General features: G+C 36.7%; 1 protein-coding gene across 1 annotated transcript; it reads left to right on the top strand.

Moving 5' to 3' along the window:
* The first annotated feature begins 742 nt into the window (after positions 1–742).
* LOC307172138 (large ribosomal subunit protein uL30-like) lies at positions 743–14506 on the top strand. Its single transcript, XM_079894221.1, has 7 exons — positions 743–860; positions 4001–4070; positions 4340–4395; positions 4673–4713; positions 7283–7330; positions 10963–13262; positions 13558–14506. Exon 6 carries the CDS (start codon positions 10972–10974, stop codon positions 11713–11715), a length of 744 nt encoding a protein of 247 aa, XP_079750347.1. The 5' UTR covers positions 743–860; positions 4001–4070; positions 4340–4395; positions 4673–4713; positions 7283–7330; positions 10963–10971; the 3' UTR covers positions 11716–13262; positions 13558–14506.
* The last annotated feature ends 1012 nt before the right edge of the window (positions 14507–15518 follow it).

The following is a 15518-nucleotide window of genomic DNA, read 5'->3' as shown; positions in this document are numbered from 1 at the left end:
TCTTCAGTGTAATTGACACGCTTCTGTTGAATATTTACTTTATAGAAATGGTTTTGTGTCTTATGGTTTTAAGTCTGTTAGCATCTTAACCATTTTCAGAAGAGGTAACTTAACATTAACAGTTAACACAGTTAAGACTGGAGCTGACTTATGAAAGTTTGGGGTTTTAACCACATCTTTGTGTAGATGATAGTTTTTGATAGTATTGTTTTGCTGGTAATTTGTTAATGGGTTATTGGAAGTAAAGTAAGCAGTAAGTAAGGGTTAATGCCCAACGAGGTGTCCATTATCAGGTATTAATGGACGACGGCGCGTCGGACAGTTGCCTCCGCTGAAGTCCATTAATACCTGACAATGGACACCTCGAAGGGCATTAACCCGCTTATGCCATGGTCACTTGCCAAATAACCCATTTTTAAAACATTAGTTTTTATTTTAATTAGTTTTACAATCGAAATCTAAAGTTTTTACAAACAATAACTTTGTTTCAGAGATAGTACGCTCAGCTCGTAGAACCCTTCAGTTTTGTTTTGATACAATAAATTGTCAACGGATACTTTGACTGCCTGTTGCTATGGTTACTCACAGCTGATGTAGCCAGCGCATTTATTTATTAATTTCGAACGGTAAACAGTCAGTTTCACCAGAACTCCTTTACTAGGTGTCCTCTATCACTTTTTAATGGACACCCTGCAGGCAATCAGAATCGAGTATTCACCCAGACCATGGTATAAGCTAATTTATTTAACCTAAAGAATATAGGCCTAACTGTACTGTTAATCAGTGAAGTCATTTACAAATATTGATATAAAAAAAATGTGATTTCAGGAGCGACAGAAAAGAAACCTCTACAACAAAGGGTGAATTATTGTTAAATCATGAAAATGATTTCATATGCATTTATTTCACAATACATTATGTTAACCCTCTGGGGTCTGGGCTGTTTTTGGGGCCCTTGAGATGTTCTGACATGCCCTGACATTTGTGCTTTTTTCAGTTACTTATAAACATATTAATGGCAAAGGTGTAAATTCACTCTATAAAGCACAAACAGGGCTACCATAATATGTGAGCCACGTGTATGTACATGTTTTCATTTTTGAGAGAATAATGTTTATGCATGGTTATTGAAAAAACTAAAAACAAAAATTTCTGAAATAAGGCCACAAAACACATAGTAAATATGTGTCAATAAGACTTTTGACTAATGGATGTCCTCGCCTAGAGTTTTTTCTTCAAAATTATGTGAAAATAGTCTTGCTTTATCGTTCACATAAAACCATACATTGATATAAATTGATGTAAAACAGGTTTTGCTTGGAAAGCCAATATGCGAGGGGGCGTGAACGAGGAGTGGTTTACACCTTTAGAATACAATGTCCCACCCACTCTGCATAATGACTCTGCATAATGAGCCATGCATTCAGGTGTGACACTGACTGAGCCACAATGCAAGGACAAATATATATATTTAGAAGAAGACTTATATTGACCATTTAAGATTTTGCTTACATCTATCTTGTAAATATGTTTTGCTATTTTATTAAAAACTTAGATTAGATTAAAAACTTAGATTAAAAACTAGAAATTGCTAAACAAAAGCTTATTTGACGTGGCAGTATTCTACAGTAAAAACTGTACCCAAATCTAGTCAACAAGATGTTGTCTTTCATATTTCGCCTGACTGTAACGTTGTTTTCATGAAATATTAGGGCATATTGTTAATTTGCAGTTTAATACGTTGCTTATACAAATAGCCTACATTTTATTTCAACATATTTCAGTCGATTTTTACTCATCTCAGTATAGCAATACATTTTGCTAAAACATCATCATTCATTCACACACGCGATTTAAATTTAAACTGTCTTTGCCAGCTGTGGTAAACAGCGCGCATCTCTGCCGTTCATTCATTCATAAACAGAAACCCACGTGAAGAAATTCGTGAAGGAAAAAAACTTACTAGTATTCCTCAGCTCGCTCCTCGATATACCCGCACTTCTGAGGGACATTTTCCATTATTATTATTATTCCTCACAGCGCTGCAAGACGGTGTAAACAAGTAATGATCTGAATAAACTTGTGTGTTTTCTCGAGCTGATATGGGGGCGTTCACAGGATTGCGCGGATTGCCTCAGCCATTTGCGTTTGAATAGCGCACGCTCTCCGTGGGCGGAGTCACATTACATCTGAATCAGCTGTAATTAGGTCGACTGGAATCGCTCTCTTTTAATACAGATTTCACAAGATGAGAATATTTGTTTTTTATATAAATGACTATTTAAAAGAAGAGAATTCAAGCTTCATGCCTGTGTGTCTGTATGCCTGTTTGACTGAGTATTCGCTGAGTTATTGTTCATTTTCGGACGCGTTTCAGAATGGACTTTACTGGCAGAGAGAAGGCAGAACTCGCTTCGTGTTTATTTTTCTTTATTTGTCAAAAAGCACAACACTTTGTTTTTATTGTGAGTATACACAAAAATAATACACATTTAACAGAATCGATTGATGTATGAAACTCCTATGGAAAATCAAAGTCAACAGAGTATTTATGAGTTTCTTTTACACTGATAAAAAAAAAGCGAGCTGGTATCGCCGGCGATACCGTCGACCTCAGGGGGTTAAGATTGTTTTAAAAAAAAATCTACATAGACACTCACCTAAAGGATTATTGGGAACACCTGTTCAATTTCTCATTAATGCAATTATCTAATCAACCAATCACATGGCAGTTGCTTCAATGCATTTAGGGGTGTGGTCCTGGTCAAGACAATCTCCTGAACTCCAAACTGAATGTCAGAATGGGAAAGAAAGGTGATTTAAGCAATTTTGAGCGTGGCATGTTTGTTGGTGCCAGATGGGCCGGTCTGAGTATTTCACAATCTGCTCAGTTACTGGGATTTTCACGCACAACCATTTCTAGGGTTTACAAAGAATGGTGTGAAAAGGGAAAAACATCCAGTATGCAGCAGTCCTGTGGGCGAAAATGCCTTGTTGATGCTATAGGTCAGAGGAGAATGGGCCGACTGATTCAAGCTGATAGAAGAGCAACTTTGACTGAAATAACCACTCCTTACAACCGAGGTATGCAGCAAAGCATTTGTGAAGCCACAACACGCACAACCTTGAGGCGGATGGGCTACAACAGCAGAAGACCCCACCGGGTACCACTCATCTCCACTACAAATAGGAAAAAGAGGCTACAATTTGCATGAGCTCACCAAAATTGGACAGTTGAAGACTGGAAAAATGTTGCCTGGTCTGATGAGTCTCGATTTCTGTTGAGACATTCAGATGGTAGAGTCAGAATTTGGCGTAAACAGAACGAAAACATGGATCCATCATGCCTTGTTACCACTGTGCAGGCTGGTGGTGGTGGTGTAATGGTGTGGGGGGGATGTTTTCTTGGCACACTTTAGGCCCCTTAGTGCCAATTGGGCATCGTTTAAATGCCACGGCCTACCTGAGCATTGTTTCTGACCATGTCCATCCCTTTATGACCACCATGTACCCATCCTCTGATGGCTACTTCCAGCAGGATAATGCACCATGTCACAAAGCTCGAATCATTTCAAATTGGTTTCTTGAACATGACAATGAGTTCACTGTACTAAAATGGCCCCCACAGTCACCAGATCTCAACCCAATAGAGCATCTTTGGGATGTGGTGGAACGGAAGCTTCGTGCCCTGGATGTGCATCCCACAAATCTCCATCAACTGCAAGATGCTATCCTATCAATATGGGCCAACATTCCTAAGAATGCTTTCAGCACCTTGTTGAATCAATGCCACGTAGAATTAAGGCAGTTCTGAAGGCGAAAGGGGGTCAAACACAGTATTAGTATGGTGTTCCTAATAATCCTTTAGGTGAGTGTGTATATATATATATTTCTTTCTCTTTTTTTCTGCATTTCACCTCTGCTCTAGCTTGTAAATGTTCTATTGTAAATCCTATGTAATATTGTTGGCCCTATGACAAATTGCATGTTATGTTCCTAGATCATCTTGCTGATGGCCTTCTGCACCCCGGGGTCCAAGACAATATCCCTGGATATGAACCATATGACTAGTAAGCAAAACCTCACACATACAGTGCAGTGTTCAAAAGTCGGGGGTCTGTAAGATTTAGAAGAAGATTTATAAAGAAGTCTCACATTTTAAAATCATTAACCCCAGTTTTTTTCAGTGAGATTGTCCTTGAGAAGCCTGTAGGCTAAATAATCAGCTAAATAATAGGCGACAAATATAATGTTATAATGGTCAGTTATAATAATAACTAATTTAACTATTATGATAACAGGATATCAAGATATATATTTTTTTATTGTATTTCTCTAGGTCGGCTTTGAATTATGTTGGCCAATGAGACAGACGCCATACTGTCCAACTCAAAGGTATTTATTTATTTGTATGTATATTTTACTGATAAATACTGAAATTCTTTTTACTTTTAAATGCTGAATGTGGTTCAGGGCGTCGACAACTTTAAGCACGCAAGTCATTTTTCACAGATATCTGGCCAGCTGTGGCTCATACTATAAGCCTTTAAAATGTTTGAATGTATATCCCCAATGCAATATCAGGGGGTAAATTAGCGTTCTTAAAGTTATGGCTATGCTCTTGTTATCAGATGAGATATAATCCCTAGCGTTTGGTCCTGTGATTATTCAGGACAAGATCTTGATGCCATCCACACTCAGTAGATGAAGAAGGTGAGTTTCACAGCTGCCACTATCACAAATCAAGAGACATAACACAACAGGTTTTCATCCATATGAACACACCCATATGTAGGAATGGGTACCGAAATCCGGTATTTAACGGGCCCTGGGGCCAAATTATGGAAGACCGCAGTATCGATAAACTCGGAATTTATTGATTCGGGGATTCGCGGATTAATTGCAAAGTTTAACCATCATAGAATGAAAGTTTATCATCTGCATTTGTTTTGAACAAATTGAAGCTTGTTTTGAAACTCAATTGAAGTCGAGTCAGGCATTAGGCACAGACAGCACGTGAATGCCGAATTCAGTTCTTTTTCTCTATGCTTGTAATTTGTTTAAAATTTTCTATGCAGATTCACTCCTCTACAAAATCCCCCCAATTATTCTAGAATGATTATTTTCAAATAGACCTAAATAAATAATCTGGTGAAATTGTTTTTTATATCGCAATATATAGCAGAAAAACAAAATATCGTATTTAAGTTTTTCAATATCGTCCAGCCAGAGATGTATAAAGTACTAGAGACCCAGACTTGAGTAAAAGTACAAGTGCTCTATCAAAAAAGTGACTTGAGTAGAAGTTGAAGTGCTCTTTAAGCAAAATACTTAAGTAGAAGTACTAAAGTATTCAACATTTTTTGTACTTAAGTATTGCAAGTAGTTTATTTAAAAATTTACTACTCAAGTACTGAAAGTAAAAGTACAAGTATTGTGTTATGAAGTTATTAAAGAAAAGAGTCAAAAGTTTGAACATCATATTGTTTACAGTCATGGTCAAAATTGATGGCACCCCTGGTAAATATGATAAAAAATGGCTGTAAAAAATAAATCTGCATTGTTTATCCTTTTGATCTTTCCTTCAAAAAAATCGCAAAAATCTAACCTTTCATTTTAGTAAAAGAATTGAAATTGGGGGGTAAATCACATTATGAAATAAATGTTTTTCTCCAAAACACGCTGGCCATAATTGTTGGCACCCCTAGAATTTTTTATGAGAAAAATATCTCTGAAGTATTTTCCCATTAATATTTACATTTTTAAGCACACCAGGGTGACTAGGAACATGAAATTGTCCAGCTATGACTTCTTGTTTCACAGGAGTTTAAATATGAGGAAACACATAGGCCAAATCCCCTGAATCATCAATCACACTGAGGAAAACCAAAGAATATAGTTCTGATGTGCAGCAAAAGATTGTTGAGCTTCACAAAATAGAAAGTGGCTGTAAGAAAATATCTAAAGAATTGAAAATCCCCATTTTGACCATCAGGGCAATAATTAAGAAGTCATAATCAACTAAAGATGTTACGAATCTGCCAGGAAGAGGACGTGTGTCTATATTGTATTAATGGACGGTGAGGAGGATAGTTTGAGTGGCCAAAGAATCTCCAAGGATCATAGATGGAGAATTGCAGGGATTAGTTGAGTCTTGGGGGTCAGAAAGCCTAAAAAAAATTATCAAACAACCCCTACATCACCACATGTTGTTTGGGAGGGTTTCAAGAAAAATCCTCCTCGCTCCTCCAAAAACAAACTCCAGCATATTCAGTTGTCAGACACGGCTGGATCTTCAAAAGGGACCGGATTCTATGGTCAGATGAAACAAAAAAAGGGCTTTTTGGCAGTAAACCCACCAGATGTGTTTGGTGCAAACAGGGATGAAGAGTACCCCATGCCTATGGTTAAATACACTGCTGAATCTTATATGTTGTGGGCCTATTTATTTGCTGGAGGTCCTGGACATCTTGTTCAGATACATGGTATTATGGATTCTAGCAAATACCAACAGATAAAAAATCAAAACCTGACGGCCTCTGCTAGAAATCTTATAATGGGTCGTGGTTGGATCTTCATTCAGGACAACGATCCAAAACAAACATCAAAATCAACACAAAAATGGGTAACTGAGCACAAAATGAAGCTTCTGCCATGACCGTCCCAGTCCCCTAAACTGAACACTATAGAAAATGAGTGGGCTGAACTGAAGAGAAGAAGCACCAACATGAACTTGTGAATCTGAAGGATCTGGAGAGATCCTGTATGGAGGAATGGTCTCTGATCTCTTGTCAGTTATTCTCCAAACTCATCAGGCATTATAGGAGAAAACTCAGATCTGTTATCTTGGCAAAAGGAGGTTGCAAAAAGTATTTAATAACAGGGTGCCAACAATTATGGCCAGTGTGTTTTGGAGAAAAACCTTTATTTTATAATGTGATTTACCCCCCACTTTCAGTTCTTTTACTTCAATGAAAGGTTAGATTTTTGTGAATTTTTTGAATGAAAGATCAAAAGGATAAACAATGCAGATTTATTTTTTACAGCCATTTTTTATCATATTAATCAGGGGTGCCATCAATTTTGACCACCACTGTATATTATTTCAAATGTTTAGGACACACAATTAATTTGGCTGAAGCAGCAGTACAAGGACATGAATGTTCAAGAACACCTTAACACACTGAGCTTAACTCTTTGTAAACAAAAACAGATCAAATATGTCCCTTCCCCTCTAAAGCATCCCTCTTCTCTTCCCTGCTTGTGCCTTTTTTCTCTACAGCTTATTGTGTATTTACCAGCATGTAACAGCGATCTCTGGAAGCTTTTGGTGAGTCCCAATTCGCATACTATCCGTCCTAAATAGTATGTGAAACTAGAATTAGTACGTCCCAAATCGTAGCATGTTGAAATGAGTATTCCAAAGATACCCGGATGGTCTACTATTTCCGGTTAGAATTCGAAGTGCAGATCAATGCACGGGATTCATAAATTTTGGGGCATCTCGCCCGGGGGGAGGGGTTACGTTCTGCGTCACTTCTCTCATGCGGGTTCTCGTCGACCAGGGTCAGCGCGCACACAGGCAGGCACAGAACTAGCTAGCGAACCTAGGTCATAAATCTAATAAGTTATGTTTTTTACAACACGTTTTTTGATGGAAAAGTGATGTTTAATTTCCATAGTCTTTGTTTAGTGAACGAAAGCGAAATCAGGAATTGCGGTCTTTCAGTTTGTTTATCGTTGCCTAGCTACCAAGGGTTGTACAAGATGTGCTGTAGCCTTAATTATTTACAATGGCCAAGTCGCGTTTCATATTAACAGGTGAATAGGCTTCGCTCAGTTTATTAAATACATCCAACCTGAAATGTCTCTTACAAACTATGAAGGGACAATGAATCAATACACTGACATGGCAATGCTAGACAGATAGTCTACTTTGTTTGCACAGTCCTACCGTGATTTTGTCACTCTTCTCTTCACTCCTAGACCTGCGTCTGGTGACAGCGGGGAAACTTTTACCTCGATAAAGTTAGGCCTACTTATTGTATTGCAGAAAAGAAAAGTAAACTTCCAGTAAACTCCAGTTAACCAGTTCATGTTTCTTCTTTAGGTGATTCAAGCAGTAACGACTAATTAGACTCAATACTGCTATTACAGGTGGAATTATGAAATAGAAACAGGACTTAATGCAAGATTTTAATCATACACAATAAATAGAACATTTAAATAATAAATTAATCAATAAGTCAGGACAGCCCATTCATGCAGGTAGTGAAATAGTTAAATCAAATACAAATACACAGTAAAAAAAAAAAGGTTGTTAACCTTAACCCATTATCAAGTCAATTAAAAAATATATTTCATGGTGTGCATGGTGTGTTAATTGTTTGTGTATGTGTTTTTTTGTTTGTAATTTTTTTTTTGTAATGCAATGTTTTCAACATAGGGAAATATATACAGCATTTGTCAAATTGTCCCTTAACCCCCCACCCCCAATCCCTTACCAACAACACATGGATCAGCATTAGTCAGCAGAGTACAAATACATGTGTGAAGTAATCATACAAAATAAACACACACAAAAAAAAGAAATAAACAAAAAAAGAAAGAAAAAAAAACACCATACACAAACAATTAACACACCATGCACACCATGAAATATATTTTTAATTGATAACGGGTTAAGGTTAACAACCTTAACCTTACTGTGTATTTGTATTTGATTTAACTATTTCACTACCTGCATGAATGGGCTGTCCTGACTTATTGATTAATTTATCAATTAAATGTTCTATTTATTGTGTATTGACATGCTTAAAATCTTGCATTAAGGCCTGTTTCTATTTCATAATTCCACCTGTAATAGCAGTATTGAGTCTAATTAGTCGTTACTGCTTGAATCACCTAAAGAAGAAACATGAACTGGTTAACTGGAGTTTACTGGAAGTTTACTTTTCTTTTCTGCAATACAACAAGTAGGCCTAACTTTATCGAGGTAAAAGTTTCCCAGACGTAGGTCTAGGAGTGAAGAGAAGAGTGACAAAATCACGGTAGGACTGTGCAAACAAAGTAGACTATCTGTCTAGCATTGCCATGTCAGTGTATTGATTCATTGTCCCATCATAGTTTGTAAGAGACATTTCAGGTTGGATGTATTTAATAAACTGAGCGAAGCCTATTCATCTGTTAATATGAAACGCGACTTGGCCATTGTAAATAATTAAGGCTACAGCACATCTTGTACAACCTAAATGGTTAGCGCTTTTCCCAAATATCACTTTTCATAAGGTATGGACAGTGCCAAACAAATTTTTGTTTCATAATAAAATAGAAGAAATCCATTTAAAAAATATTCACCGTTATTACCCTTGTAATAAATATCTAAGTAAATTTTACTGTAATATTTCCCCACTATGCTATTTTTGCCAAGAGGAGGAAGAATCTATTTTACACTTATTTTACTTATGTTCTTATACTAAACAATTTTGGCTTCAAATTTCAGCTTCCATATTTCTTGCATTTCATCAGTTATGTAATATTTCTGTCAGTAAGGTTATTTTTCACTCTGATGTCTCTGAAAATAAAAAGCTAGATGATATATTAAACTTTTTCTGTATGATGGGAAAATACCATATTCACAAAGCAAGATACCTTAAATTCAAACCTAGTTGCAAAATTTTTGCTTATGATTTACAGTTATTATTGTCTTCACTTCAAAAAATCCCCTCCAATAAAAAAGCTTTGAAAACATCCTGTATGTAAATTGTAATTGTATTTTATTTACTGCTATTATTTACTTTCATTTTCTCTGTATCCCCACATGTTCATGTTCATTGTTTTGTGTTATTTCCATTGTATTGATTTATATTGTAATGCAATAAAAAAAACAATAAAAAAAAAACATCTTGTACAACCCTTGGTAGCTAGGCAACGATAAACAAACTGAAAGACCGCAATTCCTGATTTCGCTTTCGTTCACTAAACAAAGACTTTGGAAATTAAACACCACTTTTCCATCAAAAACGTTTTGTAAAAAACATAACTTATTAGATTTAAGACCTAGGTTCGCTAGCTAGTTCTATGCCTGCCTGTGTGCGCTATGGTGCGCGCTGACCCTGGTCGACGAGAACCCGCATTAGAGATGTGACGCAGGACGTAACCCCGCCCCCCGGGCGAGATGCCCCAAAATTTATGAGTCCCATACTCTCATAGGTTAACTCTGCTTGTACAGTGGAATCCTGCTCGCGCGCAGCGGGCTTCTGCTCGCGGAATGCTGTTTTGCTCGCGCAGTGGATTTCTGCTCGCTCAGCTGATTTCTGCTCCCTCGAGTCTACACGACTTTTGACAATTTGGGGGCGGAAACCAAGGAGGGCACTGACCCTCTTATGATTGGTCACTTTCATCATGGAAAATCTTGGGAAATCCTAACCCCGCCCACCTTCTGACGCAGCGCGCGTCACTCAGCTCGTTCTGCTACTCCGGTTATCTCTGTGTATATTTTAGGCAACGAAATATGTGATAAAACACCTTGCTAACTATTTTCGTTTTCATTTAAAGAAATCTTAAACATGATAGCCACACAAATGTGGTTCAGGCAACGCGTATTGATTATATTCACTGCACATAACGTTTGCCTATTTATAACAAAACGAAATATAAAACACAAACCTGCCTCTTTTCGTTTTAAATATAATATAAAAATATTAAACATTTTAATATGGTCCAGGCAATATGTGCATTTGTACTAAACAACAGATTTTGCAGTAAACACCATTACAGATCATCTTCGTTGTATTAAAATTTAAAATGACAAAACTCAACCCCTGCTCAACTGGAGTACTTGCTGATGAAAATTCAGCTTTGTAACATAACAGTCACGTATTTGTGTTAGCTGGGTAGTACTTATTTTTTAGACACTAATATCTATTTCATTAAGTACTAACGTTATTTCTTATTCTTTAGATATGAACGATGGCAGAACCTGGAACTGAGAAAGTAATCAAGCTTGTTCCTGAGAATCTTCTTAAGAAACGCAAGGCGTACCAGGCTATCAAAGCCACTCAAGCCAAACTTGCGTTACAGCAGAAGAGAAAAGACAAAAAAGGAATTTCCTTGAAGTTTAAGCGATTAGAGGAGTTTATGATAAACAGCAAGAGGAAGCATCGAGATGACTCACGACTCGCCAGACTCAGACAGAGACCTCCGCCGGAAATGCCGCCAGCGAAGAACAGTCTGGTGTTCGCTCTCCGCATCAGAGAGATCAAAGGTGTGAGCCCCAAGGTGATGAAGGTCGTTCAGATGCTGAGACTGGGAAAGATCTTCAGTGGCACCTTTGTGAAAGTCAACAAGACTTCCCTAAAAATGCTTAAGACTGTGGAACCTTATGTTGCCTGGGGGTATCCCAACTTAAAATCAGTCCGTGAGCTCATATTAAAAAGAGGTCAGACAAAGATTGCTAAGAGAAAGATTCCTCTGACCGACAATGCATTTATAGAGAAGCATCTCGGACAATATGGGATCATCTGTTTGGAGGACCTTATACATGAGATCTATTCTGCTGGAAAGAACTTCCGGGTAGCAAACAACTTCCTCTTGCCTTTCCATTTGTCAGTACCAAGACATGCTGCAAGAGACAAAGCTGGACTACTGAAAGATGTTGGAGACCCTGGACCCAGAGCTGAGGATATAAATAAAGTCATCAGGAAACTCAACTGAGCTGCTTTTTCTGCTCTATTATCTACACTGTAAAAAAAAAGTGTAATTTTACAGGTAATCGTCTGTATTTTTTTACAGAATTTTACCGTTTTGTCATTATACAGCAAATATCTGTAAAATAAAAGGCATTTTCTGTAATTTAAAGGTCCACTGTTAAATTTACAGGTAATTGCTTGTATTTTGGTTTTACATCAATTTTACTTTTTTTAAAAGGAACTTGTCTGTATTTTTACAGAGTTATGTGTAATTTTACAGAAATTATAAGTAATATTTTACAGATTTTTTCTGTGAAATTAGAAAACAAAGAAAAGAAGGTATAACTGCGGAAATCTGCATCTATTCAATATGTTTGCCTTACAGATTATTAAGCATGTGGGGGTTAAAGTGAGCTTTTTAAAGGTTAAATAATAGTTTTTGTACATACAGTACCCTACATATGCTACAGTTATTTTTTATTTCACATTTTATTTTATACTCATTTTGATCATTATTTCATTGTCTTATTCTCCCATAATTTCATGTATATTTTATTAATATTTTTCCAAATCTCCGTTGCTGCACATTCAGGGCTTTGTGTGTGTGAGTGCGCGTGCGCGATGACGCAGATTCAAATTCGCCGCCATTACTTTTCCGCTGTTTACTCCCGCCCACAACGGTTAACGTTAGCTGATCAGTCGAGTTTGGGCAAGCGGGAGATTTGAATTCAGTTTACCGGTACTCTCGTGAAGTGGATTGTGAGATCAACAGTGGTTCAAAGCAATCGTATTCGTCAAGAGCAGTTGTGAGCAGGAGCTGTTGTCAGAGTCAGTCCGTTTGAATTCTACGGAAATAACGCCCTTTTCTGTGAGCCTTGTTCGTCACGGCGGACATCATGCCAACCGATCAGCGGCTGAGGTAAGAGTCTCATTATACTAAGTAAGTTAACATGTGAACGATATTTTATATTACATTTGTGTTACGTTTACAGTTTTCAAGCTAACGTTAGCATTCTTAAATTATGTTCAGTCATAACTGGCGAGAGCTGGAGGGCAAAACACTGAAAATGTAGCATGCGTCTTTACATTTTCCATCTGTTTTAAGAACGATCAGTTGAACCCATATCTCAAAAGACCTAAAACAAGCTTTCGTAGACTTGCTATACATATCAAATTCTGTTTAATTGTGTATAAAATCTTCCTTAATACGCGATAGTAGGCTATCTGTCAGTAACGTTAAATCGATCTCTTAAATGGCGGAATATTTTGAAATAGGCCTAACTTACCATGTTTGTTTGTTTTTTAGTTTTTTCTTTGTGGTTAAACCATAACGTTAGTTAATTTTCATAAGGGTTAACGTGGCTATCAAGACTGTTAAGAAAACGAGACTAGAATATGAACACAGCATGATAAATTGCATATTCTGGCTGCATCTGCTTGTTAACACATAGCTAGCTATGCATATAGCATAGGAACATATTCTTACATGTGTAAATGTAATACTGAGTTGTTAAAAAATATTTTTTTGTGATTTCAGGTCAAGTGGAAAGCAGAATGATCATGGCAAATCAGGTATGGGAAGAAGTAATTTAAAATATCATAATGGCCGAGTCTTCTGATTCCATATGATTGCACTAAAAGTGGCAGAAAATTGTATTTGTTTTATACTGTATTTTCCCATGTGAATATTCATTTGATCCTTGTGAGGCCACTGGAGCTGCACAAGGTTTGGTTTTACTACAGTAAGACCGCGATTGAATAGATTCCACCCATCTATTATTTTTTTTTTAGCGTAACTAGGCTCTGTCATTTAGAAACATGACTTTTCCTATCACTTAATGACACATATCTCTACCTTTCATTCCAGCTAAAGGATCTGACGGTTGCTGCTCGCATCTCAGCCTACCTGATGGAAAATTCTTGCTGGATGAATGACCTTCACCTTCAACTCAACCTTGCCAAGGCAGAACTGCTTATGGTTTCAGCCAAACCATCCTTGCTGCGATCCTGCTGATTTGCCTTACAACACCAGAAAGATCCGGCCTTTCCTATCGGAGCCACACAACTCCTTGTCTAAGCTCTTGTTCTATCCAGACTGGACTATTGTAATGCTCTCCTGGCAGCTCTTCCAGCATCAGTCAAACCTCTGCAACTGATTCAGATGCTGCAGCAAGACCTAAACTCACTGCTTCAGATCTATGTGTCTCCAGAAGCTTGTGTTCTGCAAGTGAACGGCGCCTTGTGGTGCCATCATCCCAAAGAGACACAAAATCACTTTCACTGACCTTTTCCTGGACTGTTCCCTGCTGGTGGAATGACCTGCCCAACTCAACACATTTTCAAGAAACTGCTAAAGATCCATCTTTTCATAAACACTTGACCCAATAATACTACATTTTTGTTTTAATAAAAAAAAGAAAAATTGTGCACTGTGCTACACTAACTTGTCACTGCTCCTGTTGTTTCTATTGTTCTCTTAATTTTAAGTCACTTTGGTTAAAATGTAATTGTAAATGTTTAAAATAAGTTATATTAGAGTATAAAGGTATACAGCAATTGTCTTTTAATGTGAATATTTTTACATGTTCTAAATTATATACTAAGCTTGTATTTCCTATCATTCACGTATCTTGATGTTCAGTGTTTGTTTAATGAGTAATACTGTAAATGTGCAGGTATTCCGTACTTGTACATTTAGTTAATTTAACAGAAATTGACTGTACATTTGCTATTATTAAGTACTTAATTAGAGATTGGTCAAAGTTGTGAAACTGGATCTGCAAAAAAAAACTGTAAATATACAAACTTTGTATTTGAATTTATGTACTTATTCCATTTTTATACATAACTTCATAGTTATTTTACACAGAAAAACTATATATTAAAAGATAATTACTGTAGATAGACAGAGCATTATTATAAAATAACTTTATAAAACCCTAAATTTACAGTTTAACCTTAAAGTTAAATGTTCTTTTTATGTAATTTGACATAATTTATCCGTTTTTCCACGGTTTAATAAGCCATTATCAACAGTAAAGTACTGTAATTTAATTAATTTTGACCGTAAAGTCAATTCTGTATTTTTACGGTTTTTGCCTGTAATTTTGTGAAATGGTTATTTGCTGTAATTTAACAGAACCCGTCTGGAAACTTTGCTGCCAGAGATTTACCGTTTTTTTACGGGATTTTTTTTTACAGTTATCCCTCTGGGCTTCTTCGCCCGAAAACGGGCGAAAACTTGAACATTTCGAATTGTTTAATTTTTTTGCTTCATCGGATGGGGGTGAAACTTGGTGACTTTTGTTTTATTACCTATAGCCTATGAACACACAAAAAAATCAAGGAGATGATTCTGATATGTTAAAGGGTCGTAAAAAAAAAAGTCACACTTAGCTTCCTCCCGCCCGAAAACGGGCGACATAGGAAATGAATGGGAAATACGAAAAAATAGGAAAACTCAGAGAAACTTTTGGTGGTACAAGCTACAGATCAGCCACTGTGCTGAAAAAAAGTGTACAGCAATGAAGGGGTGACACTCTAGAACATCAAGAGTGCAAATAAGACACCCTCCCCCCCCCACACACAAACACACACACACACACAGAGAAATGAACTGGTAAGACTGAAACAGCCAATTTTGCCCCAAACTATATAAAAATTATATAATCATAATAACTCCAAAACTATAGCAAGGAGAGTCAAAAGGTAGGTATTGTTTGAAAGAACAAGTGCCGTAGAATGGATTATTTTATTATTTTATAATGTTTCCTGGGGTGCCCTTATAATGTTAGTATGTTTTTTAGATCAAAATTTGTTATAATTTAG

Source organism: Squalius cephalus (assembly GCF_949319135.1).
Source record: "Squalius cephalus genome assembly, chromosome: 15".
NCBI lineage: Eukaryota > Metazoa > Chordata > Actinopteri > Cypriniformes > Leuciscidae > Squalius > Squalius cephalus.
This window is presented reverse-complemented; position numbering and strand designations above follow the sequence as displayed.